The 21,880-nt window shown below is 43.1% G+C and overlaps 2 protein-coding genes across 3 annotated transcripts in view; both read left to right on the forward strand.

Moving 5' to 3' along the window:
- Positions 1-21,880, forward strand: part of Erich1 (glutamate-rich 1) — a gene marked incomplete at its 5' end in the record, with an annotated part of 52,793,804 nt that overhangs the window by 28,861,323 nt on the left and 23,910,601 nt on the right.
- The window catches only part of Mtmr7 (myotubularin related protein 7), a 91,873-nt gene that overhangs the window by 5,833 nt on the left and 64,160 nt on the right, over positions 1-21,880 (forward strand). Inside the window, exons 1-2 of one of the 3 annotated variants that reach the window (XM_087588352.1) lie at positions 19,939-20,128; positions 21,499-21,621. The exons of 1 other annotated variant lie outside the window; for it this stretch is intronic. Coding sequence is in view for 1 of the 2 variants with exons in the window: in NM_001107312.3 (NP_001100782.2) it covers positions 21,499-21,621 (123 nt within the window). In the remaining variant the exon portion in view is untranslated. Of the gene's footprint in view, positions 1-19,938; positions 20,129-21,498; positions 21,622-21,880 lie in introns of those variants that run through there. One more of the 3 variants, NM_001107312.3, reaches the window with a different exon arrangement.

Consider the following 21,880-nt stretch of genomic DNA (forward strand, 5'->3'; position numbering starts at 1 on the left):
CTCTTTATGGCTTTTCAAACTCGATTTCTAGATTGGCCCAGATTGTAGTGTTACTCTACTGTGGTGTTTGTGGGCATTTAGTCTAGGCTCCGCCCCACAGTTACCTGGCAATAGCCAGGTGTGCCGATCCACTATAAAAGGGGCCGCCTGCCCCCTCCTTACTCTCTTGTTCTCTTGCTCTCTCCCTCTTGCTCCTGCTCCCTCTCTCTCTCTACGTGTTCCTGGCCAGCCTCTACTTCTCTCCTCTCTCCCCTCCCCTGCTTCCCCTCCACTCCCCATGTCCTGAATGAACTGTTCTATACTGTACCGCTGGTACTTCATAGGGAGAAGGGATACCTGAGCATGGGCCCGAAAGACACCCCCTTCCCCAACACCATACCACACCCCCACCAAACATATCTCTGGCCTCTCACCTTTTTATAAAACATAACAATATTGCTCTGGCTGTTGCTAACAAATTCTACTGTGAGCTTATGTGTGTGGATTTTAATGCAGACCCATGTTTCAGCCTTCTTAACAATGACTTTTCTTTAAGAGTAGAATTGCTAAATTATGAGAAAGTTTTCTTAGCATGTTAGGGACTTTTCTAAATCATCCAAAAATGCTCCACCAGTTATGAGCCTCCAACAATGTCTACTGTGGCCAGTTTTGATTGTTTGATGACTGTTTCTCTACCAACTCTTGTTAACTGTCTTTAGTTTGAGTCTCCTGTATTAGTTAATGAAATAGTATCAGAGGATGTTGCTTTGCTCACTGTTAGGAGAGTTTAAGGGTCCACCATTGCTTGGCCTAGTTCAGTTGGGTTGACTATCGTGACAATAGGCACGAGTGATGGAGGAGGTTCCTCATGTGGACAGGAAACAGTAAAGAAGAGACCAGTGCCCCCAGTGATCCACTTCCTGTTAGGGCCCACTTCTGAAGTTTCCAGCAGCTCCTCACATAGTGCTGTCAGCAGGAGACAGTGTTCCACACACACATGAGCCTGTCTGGGGTATTTCACATGTAAGTGCTGACCCCATCCCTGTGAAGTAGTTTCTGTTTTCCATTTATAACCCCTAATGACTGAAGGTGTTAAGTGTCTTCTCATGTGCTTATAAACCAGTCATGTATTTTCTTTGGATAACATCATTTAAATCCTTTGCTTAGTTTGAACTTGAATTTTAATTTTTTTCAGATTTTTTAAAAGAACTTTTTTTTAAAAAAAGTCACGACTGCATGTTAATAATACATACTAGTAGATATCACTATTGAGGTCCTGTGGACACATATGTCCTGCTGAGGTCATGTCCACTTTACCCCGTGTCCTCTCCTTTAATATTTTAATCGTTGAATTGTCGAGAGTCCTTCTGGATGTCGGTTTCTAGTCAGATATCTGAGTTGTCAGTGTTTTCTCTGCCATTCTGGAGGCTTCCCTTTCATTGTTTTGATAGAGTTTTTGTTTTTCATTTTTGGCTTTGAGACAGTATTATGTATCCCAGGCTGGCTCTGTTTTTTGATCTTGCTCTGTAGCCAAGCCCAGGATGACCTTAAACATCTGATCCTACTTGTGCCCATCCTGAGCTGATGGGTGTTTGCCGCCATGTCTGGTTTAAGTGATGCTGGTCAGTGGGGAAGCAACCCAGGGTTCTTGCATTACCAGGCAATGCAAGCCAAGTCAGTGCAGTGCGATGTCAGCCTCCCACCCGCACTGCACCCTTGAGCCTTTGTTAGTGTCTTTGAAACACAGAGGTTTGAGTTTATTGATCCACGCGCTCATGGTTGGTTTGTTTGTCTGCGCTATGGGGAGGCAATCATGGTTTTGCTGTCTATATATTTTTTAAGTCAGTGTTTCTGAGTATCAAGGTAATACAGATGTTTAGTTGGAAAAGCAGAACAAAACCAAATGATGCCTAATCTTAACACCCAGGAAAGGCTGCTTCTCTGTAGAATACTGCCCTTTTCTTTGCGTATGAATAGAAATGAAATTTAAAACAAATTGGGTCCATAGTCTCTCTCTTTGCGTGTTCTTTTTTATTAATATTCTTCTGGAAAAATGACTCTAATAACCTCATAGACTATAATTATAGTCTGTGGTTTAACCATGAGTTATTTAGGGAGATGGTTCTCATGGGTCATTTACGTTTTCGTGCTTTAGTTTGGCACTATCTGAAAGATGGTGTATAGTGAACAGCTTACCTCTCTCTCTATCCCTCCCTCCCCCTTTCTCCCTCCCTCCCTCTCTTTCCCTGTCAGAATTTTTATCTAAGTAGCATAGAGTGACTTCATTTTTCGAAACAATAATAAAGTTCTCTCTAGACGCAAGAGCTCTTCAGGTTTACTGGAAGCCTCCTTGCATGACGTTCTGTGTTCATAAATTCTGAGTTTGAAAACTCCCCATTTGTGGCCCAGATCTACTCTGTAAGTTGTCTGTGCAGACTGCTCAGTATTGTCCCTTGGACACAGCGAGGAGGCAGCCGGGAGCCCTGTGAACGTGAACTCTTGGTTTGCAGTGAGCAACAGTATCTTCAGAAGTCTTGTGTCTGTGGAGAGTTCTGGGGCTGCTTGTTATGTTGTAAGCAGTCAGAACTCTCAGGTACTTCATCATCCTTAGGGTAAACATTTAATATTTAATTTATTTGATATTTAGCTTATTCCCATTTTATCACTAATAAATAACCACAATAAAACATCAGTGTATTTAAATCACTTTGCAGAAGTCTGTGTTGCCTATGTTCTCTTCTTTTTTTTAAATGACTTAAACATTTTCTTCCCAAATTTTGTGTGGTACTATTGTAGTAGATTTTTTAAAAATAATTAATTCTTTTTTAAAAATTGGATATTTTATTTATTTACATTTCAAATGTTGTCCCCTTTCCCGGCTTCCCTTCTGCAAACTTCGTATCCCATCCCCTCCTTACCCTGCTTCTCTGAGGGTGCTCCCCCACCTCACCACTCTAGCATTCCCCTACATTGGAGCATCAAGTCTTCACAGGACCAAGGACCTCCCTCCTGTTGATGCCAGATAAGACCCCTTCAGCTCCTTTAGTCCTTTCTCTAACTCTCCCATTGGGGTCCCTGTGATCAGTCTGATGATTGACTTCGAGCATCCATATCTGTATTGGTTAGGATCTGGCAAAACCTCTCAGGAGACAGCTATATCAGGTTCCTGTCAGCAAGCACTTCTTGGCATCAGCAATAGTGTCTGGGTTTGGTGTCTGCATGTGAGATGGATCCCCAGGTGGGGCAGTCTCTGGATGGCCTTTCCTTCAGTCTCTGCTCCATTCTTTGTCCCTGTATTTCCTTTAGACAGGAGCAATTCTGGGTTAAAATTTTGGAGATGGGTGGGTGGCCCCATCCCTCAACCAGGGGGCCATGCCCAACCTCTGGATATGGTCTCTGCAGGTTCTCCCTCCCCTTTGTGGGGTATTTCAGATAATCTCATCCCTGTGGGGTCCTGGGAACCTGTTGCTTTCCTGGCATCTGGGACTTTCTGGTTGCTACCCCCAGTTCCCATCCCCCATTGCTACACAGCTCTGCTCAATTTCCTGACCCTCTGTACATCTCCTCCGTCTCCTCCCATACCTGATTCTGCCCCTCTTTTTCCCCTCCCCCTCCTTTCTTTCTCCCAAGTTCTTCCCACTGTCTACGTCCCATAATTATTTTGTTCCCTTTTCTAAGTAAGACTGAAGCATCCACTCTTTGGTCTTCCTTCCTGTTGAGCTTCGTGTGGTCCGTGAGTTGTATCGTGGGTATTCCAAGCTGTTTGCCTAATAGCCACTTATCAGTGAGTGCATGCCATGTGTGTTCTTCTGTGATTAGGTTACCTCACTCAGGATGATATTTTCTAGATCCATCCATTTGCCTATGAATTTCATAAAGTCATTGTTTTTGATAGCTGAGTAGTATTCCATTGTGTAGATGTACCACATTTTCTATATTCATTCCTCTGTTGAAGGGCATCTGGATTCTTTCCAGCTTCTGGCTATTATAAATAAGGCTGCTATGACCATAGTGAAGCATGTATCTTTGTTATATGTTGGAGCATCTTTTGGGTATATGCCCAGGAGTGGTATAGCTGGGTCCTCAGGTAGTACTATGTCCTTAGTCATCAGGGAAATGTAAATCAAAATGACCCTGAGATTCCACCTCACACCAGTCAGAATGGCTAAGATCAAAAACTCAGGGGACAGCAGATGCTGGCAAGGATGTGGAGAAAGAGGAACACTCCTCCATTGTTGGTGGGATTGCAAACTGGTACAACCACTCTGGAAATCAGTCTGGAGTTTCTTCAAAGTAATTAATTCTTGATGATGACATGTAATTCACTGGTTTATGGTAACATTGAGCTTACCTTGTGGCTATCTTTACTACAGTAATTCAGTAGCCTGTTGGACGCCTTCCTGTAGAGCACTATGGAGCACTGTAGAGCGCTGTAGAGTACTGTAGAGTGATGTAGAGTACTGCAGAGTACTGCAGAGCACTGTAGAGCACTACAGAGGACTATAGAGCACTGTAGAGCACTGTTGAGTGCTGTAGAGTGCTGTAGAGTACTGTACTGTAGAGTACTGTAGAGCACTGTAGAGCACTGTAGAGCACTGCAGAGCACTGTACTGTAGAGTACTGTAGAGCACTGTAGAGCACTGCAGAGCGCTGTAGAGTACTGTAGAGCGCTGTAGAGTACTGTAGAGTGCTGTAGAGTACTGTAGAGCACTGTAGAGTGCTGTAGAGTACTGTAGAGCGCTGTAGAGCACTGTAGAGCACTGTACTGTAGAGTACTGTAGAGCACTGCAGAGCACTGCAGAGCACTGTACTGTAGAGTACTGTAGAGTGCTATAGAGTACTGCAGAGCGCTGTAGAGCACTGTAGAGCGCTATAGAGTACTGTAGAGTACTGTAGAGCACTGTAGAGCACTGTAGAGCGCTGTAGAGCGCTGCAGAGCACTGCAGAGCGCTGTAGAGCGCTGTAGAGCACTGTAGAGCTCTGTAGAGCGCTGCAGAGCGCTGTAGAGCGCTGCAGAGCGCTGTAGAGCGCTGTAGAGCACTGCAGAGCACTGTAGAGCACTGTAGAGTACTGTAGAGTGCTGTAGAGCGCTATAGAGCACTGTAGAGTGCTATAGAGCACTGTAGAGTGCTGTAGAGCGCTATAGAGTACTGTAGAGCACTGCAGCAACTGCACTACACACTGTCGGATGGCTTTCCACGGGACAATCCGCTCAGTCCTCAGTCAGCGTCTCAGGTGAATGCCGTCCATCGTTAGCCCCACTTCACAGTGGAGGAAACTGAGGTTAGACAGGTTGCTCAGGTAGGAGAGGCAGAATGAGAACCGTGCAGTGTGGCTTGCCATTCTGTATGCTTTACAAGTAGACTACTTTTTGATATACATGAAGTGACGTGAGAGAGCATCTTGGGGTGGATGCTCAACAGGTCCAGGCCTCCTGCTGCATGCCTGGATTGTTACCTTCATGTTAACACTTTGCTTTTGTGTTCTCAAACATTCTGGTCACTTTTTCTTTATACTGCAATTTGATTTTCACAAAAGAACCAGGGGCGGTACTGTATGGCCAGTATTGCCCAAGATTTTTGGCAACTCCAGAGGACGTAGTCTGCGTTACCGCACGTGGTCACTCACTTCAGAGGCAAGATGGGGTTGTTTGTGGGGATGAACCCTTAAAGTATAGCCTTGGCAGTTTATTTTCTTTAGTTTTCAGAAAGCTAAATCCTCACAGGAGTTGTACTAAGCATTCCTCAGAGTCATCTGTACTTACGGCTGGAGGGTCAGTGGTTGTTCCCTGAAGCGTGAGGACCCGAATTCCATCCCAAGCTCCCATGGGAAAAGCGGGGGCTGGCTGCAAGCAGGGCATTGTGATGCAGCAGGGACACCAGGACATGCAGGCCCCCAGCAGAGCCCTCAAACTCAAGTCTCCAGTTCAGTGATAGACCCTCCCGTCACAGGAGAGTAAGGCAGAGAGTGATAGAGGAGCAGGGCATCTGATGTTCTCATCTGACCTACACACACACACAAACACATACACACTTCAGACATAGACATACACATATACACACACTCACAGTTACACTCATACTCAGACACATACACATACACAGAGACACGCACTCATACATAGACATACACACACGCTCAAACACACACATACACATACCCACATACACTCACATACTCACACAGAGACACACTCATACTTGGACATACACACACAGCACACATAGATGCTCTCTTACACACACAGACACACACACACACACACACACACACACTGACTCACACATACACACACACACACAGACTCACACAGAGGTAACCATGCTTTCTGAAATCCTCCCTTCTAATAGATTTAGCAATACTTGGGTGAAGTCTTACTATCTTGAGTCAACCTTTGATATTTAGGGCACACAATCTATCATAGAACTAAAGAATTCTTCATTCTCAAATTGTGTTTTTATTCATTCATATAGTGTAGAATGCATGTAGCTGCCAGTGTCTTTTTAAGTAGCTGGATGAAGACTATGAATGAATATGTTGGTTTGAATGGGGAAAAAATGAGAAAAATGAGAACACCGTAGAAGATATGGCTGGGAGTCAGGATTGTTCTTAATACATGACAATAACAAGTCTTCCAGGTAAAATGACTTTTGTACAGAAATCTAATTTTAGAATAGTTTTAAACCCATGGGTGTTCTAAAATGAACCCCTGTATTTGTTAGTAGTTATTTACCCTTTGTATCTTTGTATCTTTCTATATTGAAGATACTCACTGATCTGCTTTTTTTTTTTTTTTTTTTGGTCTTACAAATTTGCCTTTTCTGGGTATTTTATATAAATGGTGTTTTATGATTCATTGTGCCTAACAACTGCTTTCAGTTAGTGTAATGTTTTAGGGTTCATATAACTTTTAGCATAGATTAGTTTTGAGACAGGGTTTCTGTAGCTAATACTAGTGCAAAGCCCTTGGACCCTTCTGCTGCCGCCTTCTCAGTACTGGGGTTATAAACACACCCCACACACATGGTTTACCTCATTCCCTGCATCCCGAGCTCCGTCTCCTAGGTGTTACTGGTTAATAGTCAGTCTACTGTGGATGTGTTCAAGGTTGTTTACTCATTTACTAGTTGATGGGAATTTGGGTTATTTCTAAATATTCATGAGTAGTACTTCCACAAACATTGCTGTACAGGTGTTTTGGGAACCCATGTTTTCCAGTTCTCTTGGGTGTATAATCAGGAGTTTCACCTTTTCCAGCGACATTGCACCATTTTATATTCCCAGCAAAGACGAATGATGGTCATTCCAGTGCACCAGCTCCTCACCAGCACTGTCTACCTTCAGGATAAAGCCTATTCCGTGAGGGGTGGGGAGTAGTCCCTACTGGGAGTGGTTCCCCCTACCGAGAGATAAACGATCTTGACTACTCGTCTTGGCTTGTGCGTGTTGACTGTGTCTTATCTAGATACATATGTTTTAAGACCATCTGGTTGTTTTCTGCTGGGTTATCTGCCTTTCATGTTTGAGCCATAAGTGTTCTTCATAGATTGTGCTCATGGGTACCTATATGACTTGTGATCATCCCATGGTATGTCTTTTCTCTTTCTTGGTCAAGTTTTTAGTTGGTGGGAATCCAGGCTAATCTGTTTTCTTAGTGCCTTCCTTGGTGCATTGTTCTTTACAAACCATTGCCTAACCTAAGCTCACAAAAACTCCTTAACGTGTTTAGGTTTTTGATCCACTCGGTGTATGTTGTTGTGTAGAGGGCTATAGTCCTTCAGCTTGTGGAATACCAGTTGCTCCAGAGCCATTTCTTGAAAACGGCTTGTCTTGGCACATGTGCTGAGAATCAATTCAGCACAGATGTTTGAGCTGACCTAATTCTGTTCCTTTAATCTTTGTGTCCATCTGTGGTCAGTTCACAATCTGGACTACAGCTAGGTATATGGTCTCCAAGGGTTCCTGAGAACTCCTGCAACCTTGGTTTCCTGGCCTTCAACTTTTACAGGACAGACAGAGGATATATTTACAACACTTGATAATGAGATGCATGGTATTTCTTAGCACTTTTTTTAAAAAAAAATAATTTTTATTGTTCTCGTTGCAAAAGGAGGTAACACCAAGTTTGTATTGCTGAGAAAACTTACATGCAATGTGAGAATAAAAAGAATTTTCCCAATCCAAACATTTCATTTGACCTACTTAAACTTCCATGCCTCATAATGGGCTTAAATATTTTACTGCCCTGGAGGCAGTCTCCAAAGAGTGGCTTTGTGTAACCCAATTCTAGTTCACACCCATGCTTTCCCAGTGTAGTTTTCTGTGATAAAAACATTCATCTCTGCAAGCTCATGAATTTTAGGAAAGCATCCAGTTTTGCTCAGAGAGCCACTGTTGAGAGGCCTGGGAGGCAAAGCCCAGATTCTTGAGGGAGGGTCTTTTTGCAGTGGATGGGTGGAGGAGAGAAGGGAGGATGTGCCTCTGTCCTGAGGAGAAGGATCCTTGTACTGAAAAGGCACTCAATTTGAACATTTGTTATGTACCTGGGAACATTTGCATGGTTGGGAGATGAAGACCCGGAACTCCTGTGTGTGGCCACCTTTGCCGTTAGTTACTTCTTGGCAAAGTGTAGCCTTTCCTGGTGGACTCACAGGAAGTAAAGCTTTCATCAGATCTGCCCATCTCTGCAGGTACAACCAGGTCAGATTTACACAGGTCTTTCTCCTCTTAGAACTTCCTTTTATTGTTACTTTTCCCACTTTGATCAGGATAAACTGTGAAAGTATGTGTGGAACAGAAACGCTTCACCAGACAATACCCCAGAATTCTGTGGCTGTGTGTGCTGGCTCAGCTTTGGATTCTAGGTCTGCACTCAGAGGGCCTGCAAACAGCTCACTCTGTACCATATTTCTTAGGCCAGGAACAGTCAAAACTATTTTTTCTAGTGCCCTTTCCCCTGGTGGACAGCTAGTTGAAGCCTTTGGGAGTAAGAGCACTTCCCAGGACACGGGCCCAACCCTTCCTCCCACAGCCCCATTTAAAGTAGTTTAAAAATAGCTCCCACTTAAGGCTTCGTGGCAGGCCATGACAACTTTATAAAAATTGTGTATTTACTTTTCCCCTCTTTGTTGCTTATTAAAACACTGCTTATCACTGATTCCCGGAGAAATACATTTACTGCCAAGCCATGAAAGAAAGTTGTGCTCCTCTGGGCATATGGCTAAGCGCAAGGCATGTAGAATGTTCAGGGTACAATTCAGCCAGTTTGGTTGTGATGGCTTATGAGGAGGACCCTGTTCAACTACTTAGAGGGCCTGAAAAGCCTCTGTTAACCTGCATGTTTCCTGTGTGGTAGGCCCTGTGTAAAGGCCCAGATCCCTGATGGTTAACAAGGCTGACAGGCCTAGTTTCATGGAATTTACATTGTCATTTGGAATTAAACAAGCGTATAGTAAATTATTTTATACACTATATTTGAAATCTCCGTGTGGAAAGCCTTTTAATTTCTAGAGCGTTTCTTTCTGCAGTCCTACTGCCTTTCCTCTGTAAGCTCCCCTGTTGACTTCCCACCACACTCAGTGTAGAAGTTGAATCTGCATCATGGTCTGGAAGACCCTCCAGGATTCGTCTCGGCAGCCTATGCTGCCTCGTCCATCCCTCCCACCCTAAGCTGCTCAGCCATTCCCACAACCTTAACATTTATAGCTGTTCAGGCCTTTATATTTTCTTTCCTCTTCTTGGAGTGCTCTTTCTCCAAATTTCCACATTTCTGACTCGTTGGGTCTCTTTTGAACTAGCCCGCCATTTGATTAGAGAAGTCTTTCCTGAGCAGACCACTTTTAAAAAAAACATTTTTTTCTTTCCAGTCCGTTCCCAGAAAGAAAAGATGATTCTGAGATTTAATTATTTATTATTACTTGCTTTTACCACAATCTTTGGCTAATTCCCTGACTACCTGGTAACTACCTGGTATTTATAACCCATTCAGACCATCCCACACGGCTAGTCTCCTTCAGTTTCAACCTGCTTCTTCCTCAGCATCTCAGTCTCGCTCAAATCTCCCCTCATCACATCCTCCCGAATCTCTCCCTCAGTCTCTCACTATTTCCCAGAATGCTCTCTCTTCCTGCCAGTGTCTCGCCTCCTACTTCCTGCCTCAGCTTATTGGCTATAGGCTTCTTTATTGACAGGTGATGCTTGTAAGAGATTGTACCGCCCACCATTGCTACCAATGTGTCTATTTATTTGCTTTAATTTCCTCCCTCAGATCTTGGATCCTCTAGCATAAACATGCATGCTCTCACATTTTGTTTTGTTTTCCATTTGAAGTGTTGTCTGTGTCTCATGCACACATCCCCATGTGGGATGTAGACAGTGACTTTATCTCAACTATTTATGTAACCCCCATATCCAAGACACTGGTTCAAGGGAGAAGAACCCACAGATTGTTGAATAAATGGAGACTACAGTTTAATGTGACTGTGTGTCTAAGCTTCAAGACCTTTCAGTGGCCCTGTTTCTTATTATCCTTCAGAGTTGTCTCATTTTAGTTATAGGACATGAATTCTCTTCTCATTCTTATTCCTGTTCTTTGTTTCCTCCACATATAATGTTTTTCATCATAGAATAGTTCTCTTTATCTTGTCTGAAAACTTAAATTCAGTATGCGTACCTTTCTGCCTAACCATTCCCGAGTCTACCCACAAGCTCTCAGATTCTTAGTTTTAACCAATCATTGTTAATTTCATTCACTAGGCAAGTGTTTTAGCATACACGCATTAATAAGTGCATCAGCCTACAAAGACGAAAAAGTTGCAGTGCCCATCCTTAGGAATCCCACAGTTCAGGGTGTTTCGGTTTATTGCTCTGGAATTCAGTAAGCCATGGAATATCTATAGAAAACGTACGCCTAGCATAGTTCATGGTACTGCAGGATCAAACACAAGATACGTAGTTCCTTGAGATTAGATTCTAAGTAGTACTGTAAGAGTAGCCTGCATTAAGGCAGCAATGGTAAGTATAAAACAAGTGTTAATTATCAGAGGTATCATAGTGACTTAAAGGGCAGAGTGGCGGCTGCACTGGGTGGTTGAGTAACGAGGTGTTAATGGGTGGACATGACTATTAGGATGTGCTGAGCTTGTCACCACACCAGGGCGGGCAGGGGTGCAGCGGCTCCTTTCAGATCTCAAAGAGGCCTCCTATTTATACTCATTTCATAGAAGGGGAATGGTGGGTCTCTTAGGACTCTTCTGTCTGAGGAGGAAGAGAATGTGGTAGGCTGTGCAGTCTGTCTTTCAGGGCTTCGGCACCCAGGAGTACAGACAGATGCTGGGAAGCCTGGCTTTTCCTCGGATGGATGGTTCTACTCCTCCATCTCCAGACCTGGGCTTGTCTGGAGGAGGAGCTAAGGCTTGCCTCTCTCTGTGCCCAGGCTGCTGCTCCCTGGGCCACAAATTCCGTTTGGCACAACTTGGCCTTGGAAAAATATTTTCCCATAGTTTCCAAAGAGCTTTGTAAGTAAAGGGTTTATTTAGTCTTTTATCAGCTAACTAATACTTTTGTCAGAAATACATCAAATTCATAAGAATTTTAGAAATTTAGAAATATTTTTCTTTTTATAGCAATGCATCATTATTATAAAATAGCCTTTAGCTTTCTGTATTGATCTACTGCAAAGTCTTTTCCTTCCAAAACTACTGATTCTTCTTCTTTTTTAAATCACTGTATGCTCTTTACCCATTTGTCATTAATAGACTGCTCCAAACACTTAGCATTTGAATTATGTCACACCCAGCATCTGCTTTCAGTTTAATTTCTTCTTAACGTTTTAGATCCCTTTTTCTTATTTATACTTGCAGAAAATAGTATTTTTGGTTGAGGTTATTTTAAGGTGGCCTTGAAACAAATCCTAGGCTTCCTCTTTTGTTCGGCGGCACGTGTTCCCTTGAGCTCACACATCCAGGGTCTACCAAAATCAATCTCACAGCCCCATGTAAAACTCGCAAGTGCCTGACGATTTATCATGACTTCTGCATGATGTCTGTTTTGCCAGGGAACCACAGGGCTTCTTCTGCCCTCCCAGGAGCTCCCAACACTCTTGTTTCTACTGAAGCGATTGCTCTGTGTCACCATTTTGGTTCATCGTCTACCTCAGTGGAATGTAAAGATGTAGTTAAGTTCCAGTCAGATCTGCTCTCTCAGCAAGCAAGGGGTGGATAGAACAGCATCCTGCTGTGTGTAAACTTTCTAGTCCACTCAGAATTGTCCAGCTAGTTTCCTTGTCCTCCCCTAAGTCAGGTAGAAGAGTTTTAACACAGGGAGTGGGACTGGTTTTTGTTTGTTGTTATCTTGGTTTTGTTTTGTTTTTCTCTCATTTTAAATGAAAAGAATTCTCCAATCCTTTGTTTTCACAGGTGGGATGTAACCGTACAGGAATTACTTGAGAATGCGTATGTAGCTAACAAGTCCTTAGGAACACGTATGTACAGTTCCCCTAGTTTCCATGTGGAAATTCTCCAACAAACTGAGAAATGTGTTGCCTGTTTGCTTTGAAGTCTGGCACACTAAAAAAAAAAAATCTTCCTACCATGCACGGAATTCCAAGACTTTCACAGCTTTCTGTGAACGTGGTCAGGCATAAGATGGATTTTTCTCATCTGTCTAACCACGCCTGCTGGATTGTCAGTCTACTTCAACCAGGCCCTGGATTTTCCCAATCTGAACTCTCCTATTTCAGTTAATTTGGATGACTCTAGCCCTGTCTAGAGAATAGGTTGTGCTTAAGGAGACCAAGTTGAAAATGTGGGCTAAACAGCCATTGCTAGAGAAGGGAAGAGGACGAAGGTTTGGCTTGGACCATAGATTTCCGCCTTTCACTAAGTCTTTAAAGGGCAGTGGAGATGTCTGTCCTTGGAATGGAAGGAAGAGTCTGTTCAGCAGATCAGGTAGGGCTATGCTGTGGAAGGCCACAGCAGCAGCAGAGGGGAGCTGTTCCCCCTGCGATTCACCTGTGAATAGAGACAAAGCGTGTAGAAGGATGACTTTGAGTAGAACTCTGGGAAGACTGTTAGATATGATCACTGTCATTCTCCTTGGCCCTGGGGATATTTGCTCAGTCTGCATGCAGGGTGTGTGACCTAGGCGACCAGTCCTTGCTCTCAGATGTGTAATGTCCTGGATACATATTGTGACCCAGGGAACTGCAGTGCTGATGGAGCTCCATCTGTACTGATAACCATACTTTTCTGTCCTTAGGTGCAGTTGATGGTAAGGCTGGGCCTGCCTGGAGCAGAGAACCCAGAGCCTGCAGGAAGGATGTGGTCAGGAGCTGCTGTGTGAGGAACTCAGTGTTACGGCTGACCTTTGTAGACATATTGTCTAACAATTCTCTTCAGCCTGCACCATGTGTGGATGGGTGTTTCTTTCTCCTAGAAGGTTCATAGCAGAGATGGATGTTGTCAGATAATCTGTGCCTAGTTAATTTGTTGGGAACCTTTGATAAATTGTCTGGGCTACTGGCATACAATTGAGCATTCAACAGATTAGCATATCTAAGTAGTAAGTTTACAAGTTGAAGAACTTAAACTGATAGGGTCAGCTGTCTGACTTCCAGTGGGTAATTGGCAGCACCCAGTTACTGGCTTATTAACTGCACGATTGATATAACTAGTTGCACAGTAGTACATGGTATCAAGAGTTCACTTTTAAAGGCCCCTTCCATGCCTCATGCTGAAGGCCTTTAAGGGTTTCCTGACAGGCAGACTGTTTCTTTTGGTTCCATGTCGTATATTTCCTTGGACTGTGCCCTATGATATTTGCCCTTCCCTTAGTTCTTCTGTCTCTGACCTTTGAATAAAATGGTCCTGGGAAAAAGACTTTCATTGGTTTTATAGTTTTGAACACTTTAAATCTGCCTTTTGGGGAAAGGATGGGTGTTCGTGATTTTTCTACCGGAAGGGTGGACTGGAAAACCCTTCAAGCTTCGTGACCACTGCCCTTTATTTGGTTAGGCAGGCTTATAGAAGGAGGGAAAAAGGGCTTCCTGTTTAAATTAGAAAACTTTACCCCTCCCCAACAATTATAGTGATCTGAAATGGTCTGAAGAAGTTGGTTTTGCTTCAGTTTTTCTTCTTGTGTGTCAGGGTGCTTTGCCAACTATAATTGAGTACATCTCTGGTTACCGTTACTTTAACAAGGGAACTGTGTTGTAGATGTGAGTATTGAGTGGGAGGAAGAAATAAAGTTTTAGTCTGGGTTATAGGTTAAGTTAGTAATAATTATTTTTGTTGAGAACAACTAAGATGTATACCATACACACTTGTTATTGCTCTCCTCCCCTCTCTCCCCTGCTCTCCTCTCTCGTTCTCTTTTTTTTCTCTCCTCTAAGTAGGGCTATAGTTCAGGGGCTTTGGAACATCTGGAACAACTTAACAACTATCACAGAGACAGTGACACCTTCCAAAATCAAAACCACTTTAGGATTTCCATTTATATTTGTGCAATTAAAACACGACTAGTGGATGGTTGTTGGTAATTGCCAACCTGACGACTCCAGAGTCTCCTGGGGATACGGGTCAGAGCATGCCTGTGAGGGGCCCTCTTAGTTGGTTGATGGAGGTGAGACCCATCTTTTTAATTACAAGAATGTTTACATGTATGCGGGTGTTTCCATGTATACACGGTCTTTGTACCATATATGCTTGGTGTTCACAGAGGCCCAAAGAAGGTGTTGATTCCTCAGAACCATAGAGACACTGGTGGTTGTGATCTGCCACATGAGTGCCGGGAGTTGAATCCCAGCCCTCGGGAAGACCGTCTAGTGCTTTATAAATCCTGAACCATTTCTTCATTCCTGGAAAGACCCATCTTAATTGTGAGCAGAACCATTTTCTGGACAGGGAGTTTTGGGTTGTGTACAGTGGGCAAAGTGAGCCGAGTGTCCTCTCCATTTCTTGACTGTGCCCGTCGTGTGACTAGCTCACAGGAGCTCCTGAGGTTGTGAATCCCTTGCTGTGTCAGACTGTAACCTGGGACTGTAGGCCGGAGGAAACACTTCTTTAGGTTGTATTTGTCAGAGTATTTCTTATTATAGCAACAAGAAAAGAAACTAAGACAAAAACATTAAAAAGACTTGACTCATAAAACATCTCTCCCAAGTTGCAGGAGGTCCTCACAGCACCTTTGCGTACCCTCAAGGTATTGCCAAGGATTGTGGAAGACTCAGGAAACTGGGCTGTTCACATTGGACATTGGGGGTTCCCCCATCAAACAAGGAGAGCAGATGGAGCTCAGCTTGCTTGTCACTTCTCCAGCTTCATCAGGTCTTTTCCCTACTACATTAGAGTCTGATTGGAGTTTTCAGGAAATTAAAGGTTGGAGTTTTGATTCATGATCATTTCCTGGTTTTACAATACTGGGATTTTGCAGTTCTGGTTTTATAAGATCTGAGATTGAACTCAGATCCTCTCCACTGACTGAGCTCTCTCGATAGCCCAGAAGAGCTTTTTTCATTCAATCTTTAAAAAATGGTGTCATATGATGTTCATTTCATTAAGTCAACAAAGGGAGGGCTTTTTTTTTTCTTTCTTTTTTTCGGAGCTGGGGACCGAACCCAGGGCCTTGCACTTCCTAGGCAAGCGCTCTACCACTGAGCTAAATCCCCAACCCCGGAGGGCTTTATCTTTAATGTTATGATAAGACCGCCAATTCAAACCAAAGTATAATTATGGCAGGTAGAAATAACTCGGGAAATCTTTCAAATACTCTAGCATGTAACCAGTCATTTTCTAACTTACCAGAAGAGGAAACGGAGCGAGGGTTGTAAGCCTGGAGAGCTCAGCCTGAAGACGCGCCTGCAGCTAGGAAGGTGTGCCTACGTGTGTGGTGTTCATGGCTTCACTCTGTGCATAGAGCTGTGTTCAACAGTGCAGCCTCTGGACTGGTTCAGATACTGTTGTAGCAAAGGCCATACCTTCCTGTCCTTAGAAAGCTGAGAGTTGGTCCACCACCTTCCCACGTGGCTGAGTCACTACCGTATACATTTCCATGGTGGCCGTTTTGTGTTCTGGGTGCTTTCTCTAAAGACAGAGCCATGGCATCCTTGAATGGAGGAGGAGTTGAAGACATTTAGGGTCTTCCTTCAGGTCAGAAGCAGAGAGTTCAGCTGCCTCAGCCTAGCGGTTCCATTTCAGAACCAGATCCAGTGCCTGGGGCTCTTGACTTGTGAATACTTTTCTTTTCATGTTGGTAGAGTCAGAAAATGTCACGATACCAAATTTAGCATGGCAAACTATTTATCTAGCTGCTTTTCTTAGATTAGAACATAAACTTGTCTTAGGTTTTGGCTGCTGCAGACATTTTGATTTCTCTCTGTTCAACAGTCGCTGGATCCCTTCCCCTGAATGATTGACAGTGACCTTCAGCCTAATTTATATAGCAGTGAAGACTTGGTATTTGGCTGAGAACACTTTGTGGCCGCTGCCATCGGCCCTTCCCCCATCCTTTTCACTGAATGGTAACTCTGCCTGTGAATTCCTTGTCCGGCATGGCAGTTGTACTTAACCCAGGTAGTCTCAGATGATTCTGGAACCCAGAAGGTTCACCAGCCCTGTACCTGACCTACAGGGTGGAAAGCAGTATGCTCATATGGTGAGATTAGCAGAAGGCATGGTGAGAATTGCTGGAGAGAGGTCCTGTTTCTTGGTGATTTATAGGATCCACCTCCTGACTCCCAGGCAGAAATGGAAAGAGGAAGGATGCCGTTGTGCAGCCAGGGTGTCTGCTTTCAGACCTGGCAGTGCAAGATAGAACCCTGTGTTTTGATTGAAGCTTTTCAGCCTTGTCCTGGAAAAGTTCAAAAAACCCTTTATTCCTCTCAGCCTGGACCCAGCAGATGGGATGGCAGTAAAAAGGGGTGTTAAACCATTGCAGGCCTTTGAGTTGATTCTGTAAGGTCCCTGCAGCCATGCCATGGCTGTCCTGCCCAGTTTGTTTTTCCTGGTACCCAGCACAACGCTGTGCTTCTTGTTGACTGCAATCATGTTTACTCTTTGCTCTTCTATTAGTTCTGGGAACCTTGAAAGTCACTCTGTACCGGTGTTTGGGCTCTTGTTCCCCATTTCCACGCTTCTGTCTTTGGATTTGTCTCGAAGAATAATGTCTTGGTGGTTCTTGTAAATATAATTTTTGCACTGCAGTTTTACCTAATCAAATCACCTTGTTTTCAAAACTCATATTTTATGTATAAGACTGCTTGAAGTAATTGTGAATTCATTATCTTAAACATACTATTATTTCTTTAATAACTGTTCCAGAACAACCTCAGAAGCATTGGCAGGTGCCCACAGCCATGATGAATGGCAAGCTTAGGTTTTAGAGTTAGCCACACTGACCTGATATTGACCAAGTATCTGAAGAGGATTTAGAAATGGGAATTGTGAAGAACCTGACTCGTGAGTGTTCTGTGGAGACTAAGGTCACCATAGTGATGCAAAGTGATGGTGTAATACATGGCACAATGTAGGACACACCTACAAAACTTCCTTTTTCTTCATTACTAGTGGTTTTTTGTAATTTTCTTTTAATATGGACCATGGCAGCTTGGATTGGGGCTGATATGTGCAATGTTTCTAGAGATATTTAATACCTTTGTTCTCTTTCTTTCTCAAGTTCAAAGCTGTCCCGAGAATGCCTGCCAGCTTACGTTTCCTTTCTTCCCTTGGTCCATCTTGTTTCTGATTGTTTTAGCATCCATTGTTCATCTTTACTCCCTGATGCAGCTATGCATGGGCCTGCCTCTTCCTTAATTGCACCCTAAGTCTCCAGAATCCCAAGGTTTGTATGTCTGGGCAGTTTTAGCTATGGCTGGATTGATGCAGCAGTAAAGCAGACAGATTGGATTCCTACTTTCTTTACTGGGAATTGTTCCCCCTCACACCCTGGTACCTAATAAAAACCACCTTATAATGAGGCATAGACGTTTTCCATGGTATACTAAAAGATGAGCGCTGCTCACGCTTGGGTTATGCTTCTAGGTATGATTTCTTCCTTCTACGTTCCGGGACTTTAATGTTAAGTAAATGAGTACTTGCCCCACAGTTGGGGAACAAGCAAGGGAATGGTGGTGCCGCCTTTGATCCTAGTACTCAGAGGGCAGAGGCAAGTGGATCCTTGTGAGTTTGAGACCAGCCTGGTTTACAAAGAGAATCCCAGGACAGCCAGGTCTATACAGAGAAACCCTGTGCCAACAAAACAAAACAAACAAAACAAAACAATCAACCAAACAAAAAAAATCTAAGAAACCTTATAGGGTTGGAGAAGAGTTTTTCATGAATTGCATAGGTAAGTCCTTGCTCAGTGATCCCTGTGATCCTTAAAAAAGGGACCTTTTCTAGTCCTTTAAAGTGTAGGACCCTAATAGCCTCACATCATAGGGAATCATTTAACGTCTGTTTCATAAGCAAGGCACCCTTGTGGGCGATACTAATATGGAGTTAACTGCTCTAGTTGACCATGAACCTGGGAGAGAGGGGCCTACAATAGAGGTGGGCTAAAGTCTCATGCAATAGCCAACTTTATTTGGAGCATCAGACAGTTTAGACTCTTGAGGGAGAATCACCAGTATTCAGTCACAAGGACAGGCTGTAAGTAGCTAAAACATGTTTCTCCACAGAGGCGTGTGAATAACAACACCTGAAATAAACTCACTCCTATCTGCAACATCCGGTCGGAGCGCCAAAGCACAGTTCTGTGTTCTGAAGAAAACTAAGGTCATCATACCCTTGTTTTCTTGGAACTTTTTCATAAGCACTCAGGATTCCCTTCCATAACTACATTCTTGGACTGTGGTCCAACAGTTGAATTTTTCTTTAAAATGTCTTGGCTATATGTCTCTTGGGTGGAGTCTGAATGATCAGAATGGCCTCCAGTTCTATCCCATCATGCTCCCACTTCCACATGGACAGAATTTTTGCCATCTCAGCACTTATGAGTTAACGTGTCTGGTGGCTTTGTATAGCTTCCAGTCTTGGTGTTCCCAGGCCCCTTCCTGCTAAAGCACTAGTGTCTACCACTGACTCCAGTTCTGCCTTATTCTGTGTCTCAACTGCAGCTGATCTAAATGCTTCCTCTGCTCCCTGACAATAAAATGTTACTTACAGCATCCTACCTGACCGTTCCTATGTGTGCTTTTCATGCTCCTCTCCCTGAGAACTTTAAACAGTGGATTTCCTCAGATGCCTTCTTTCCCCAGTTGACATAACTCTTCAAGGTTACCTCTTTTGGTTCCATGACTTAAGCACTTCATAGACTGTCAGAGTCTACAGTTCTACTGCATTTGAGCAGATCTCAGATACTACTAATAAGAAGCATCGGAAAGGAAGAAAAGAGCAAAGTAACTAACTAACTAACTACCTAACAACTATATTATTAGTGGCTGTGCTGCCATTTAACAATAGGTAGGTAGGTCTCATTTAACAATATCACATTTGTGGTAAACGCACAATGCAAAATCAACGGGTATAATTTTCTTAGCACACATTAAATGCCGTTTCCAGAGTATGTGTCCCGTGTGTCATGTAAGCAGTCTTCCCAGGAACGGGCAAATAAGGTGTGATAACTTTGTCTAAGCAATGAGCAGGTTCCCAATTCTCCTCTCCAGATAGGAGAAGTCTTATTGCTGTGTAGATTAAATAGAGTTAGCTGGCCCATGAGGCATAGCTATTCAACTAGTAGGTCTTCCGATGGTGCCAGAGTTTGGGGATTTATTTAATTTAAGGTTGTTCCAGCTACCTAAGTACGCACTGTGACGTGGGCCCTGGACATTGCTGTCTTCCCCACTTTGCCCAGTGTTGAAATTGTCCTGTCGATTACCCGTTTCTGGTATTGTTTAACATACTAGTGGGTCGTTTTGGTGGTTTTTTTCCCATCTCATTTATTTATCCTCCATTTCTTCTACAGCTTCAAAATTGCTTTTGAGAGCTCTGGGACCTGTAAGAGTCTTTGCCAAACTTTGAAATACAGTTTTCCTGCAGCAGATCCAAAGTTAACAAAAAGACATGGGAATAATTCCATTAAATCGTCTCATCTGCCAACATATGTGTTCCTGCTCCCCCTGTTCTCCTGGGCTTTCTAAAAAGACTTCTAAGTGGTATAGCCGCTTTCATTTCTGTGTGGAGAATATTCCATACTGAATATTTTTACCTTAAAATATTACCTTAGTTCAATGTATTGTAATGAAGTTCGGTTTCACTAGTCTTAAGGGTATAAAAAATTACTTATATTTCATTTTTACATATTCTTAATTAGTATACCAACCCTAGATAATTTAGCTACACAACTTTAAACAGCTAAATAATTTCCCCCAAAGAAATGCTATAAAGTTAACATATCTTCATTTATTTCTTTCCATAGCTGTTTCCTTAAGGATGACAGCATCCTTAAAGTTAGTAAAAAAATAGCATGTTTAGTAAATTAAATAAGATAATACAACCATATGCTAAGTGAAAAAATATGCTCATTAAGTAGTTGTGGGTCAAAGAAGAGGTGAAACCTGCAATATTAGACTTGATTCAGGGGATAAAGGGAGCTGTTTCATGGGGCTAAAGAGACGGCTCAGCATTTAAGAGTGCGTACTGCACTTCCCAAGGTCTTACGGCTCATAGTCTGCCACCTCAGCTCAGGATATCCAGTGCCCTCTTCTTGCCTGCTAAGGCACCTGCACTTAGATGTACAACCCCACCCCCACCCCAGTGCACATCACTGAAAACAAAATAAACCTTAAAATAAAAAGGAACTGTTTCACTGCAGAAATCATTGTGTTTCTGTTTCCACACAGCCAGTACAGGTCGTGTCCTTTGGTGTGTGGTGACACAGTCCTACTGCAATATCCCTGAAACAGTTCTGCATCAAAATACACAAATATGATAAAGAGCATTTCCACACACCCAACGTTTGGAGGAGTGTCTGGTCTTTAGAGTCATTAGAAGGATTTACCAGTGAATGGATACCATTCTCAATCTTTATGGTCTCTTTATGTACCCTTTTCTGTTATGCTTGTCTCCCATATATAGCTTCATATCTCTTATTATAGTCGTTTATGGGAAAGCAAACATCCACACGCCACGTCTACAACTTTACAGACACATGGAAAAGCATGGTCTTTCTTTCTGGTAGGACATAGCTCATATTCACAGCCGGTCATCCTGTAAATGCAAAGCTTTAATGCATGTGTGTGCTGGCTTAAATGCTAAGTGTCCTATAGCTACAATGAAATAAAAACACGGACCTGTTCAAAAGTCAAGGAAAGAATGCAGCTGGTAAATGTTTTGTGGCACATTTAAAATCATGTTTTCATGACTGGTGTTTTATTATTAGATACATATTATCATAGTGTGCTGCTGAGGTAAGGGGCATGTTTTAGTTTAATGACATTCTCTCGTGTAAGTTTTAGAGTAAATAAATATAAGGTTCCTGGATATTTTGTGATTGGCTCTTTTGATCTTCATCCATCCTTTCTAGGTTGAAAATGTGCGCTTGGTAGACCGAGTGTCTTGTAAAAAAGCAGCGCTGGGAACTTTGTATCTGACGGCCACTCACGTCATATTCGTGGAAAATGCACCCGACACAAGGAAAGAAACCTGGGTATGGCGTCTGCATCTTTAGTCTTATGTGTTTTTCATTGATTTCAGGATGGGGAATGTGGACTTTTGGGGGGCATTTTGGAAGCGATTTCTGAGCTGTATTAGAAAAGGAATTTCCTTCTGAAATCACACCCATCCTTGATGTACTTGGAGATTTCAGACACTGATATCCAGACATTGTCAAAGGTAGACCTAGCAGTGGCTGAACTGCTAGAGCCCTATGCATAGCCAGGAGGAGGCTCTCAGTCCTGTCAGGTGTA

The sequence above is a fragment of the Rattus norvegicus genome, chromosome 16 (genome assembly GCF_021556685.1).
Source record: "Rattus norvegicus strain SHRSP/BbbUtx chromosome 16, alternate assembly SHRSP_T2T, whole genome shotgun sequence".
NCBI classification, from domain to species: domain Eukaryota; kingdom Metazoa; phylum Chordata; class Mammalia; order Rodentia; family Muridae; genus Rattus; species Rattus norvegicus.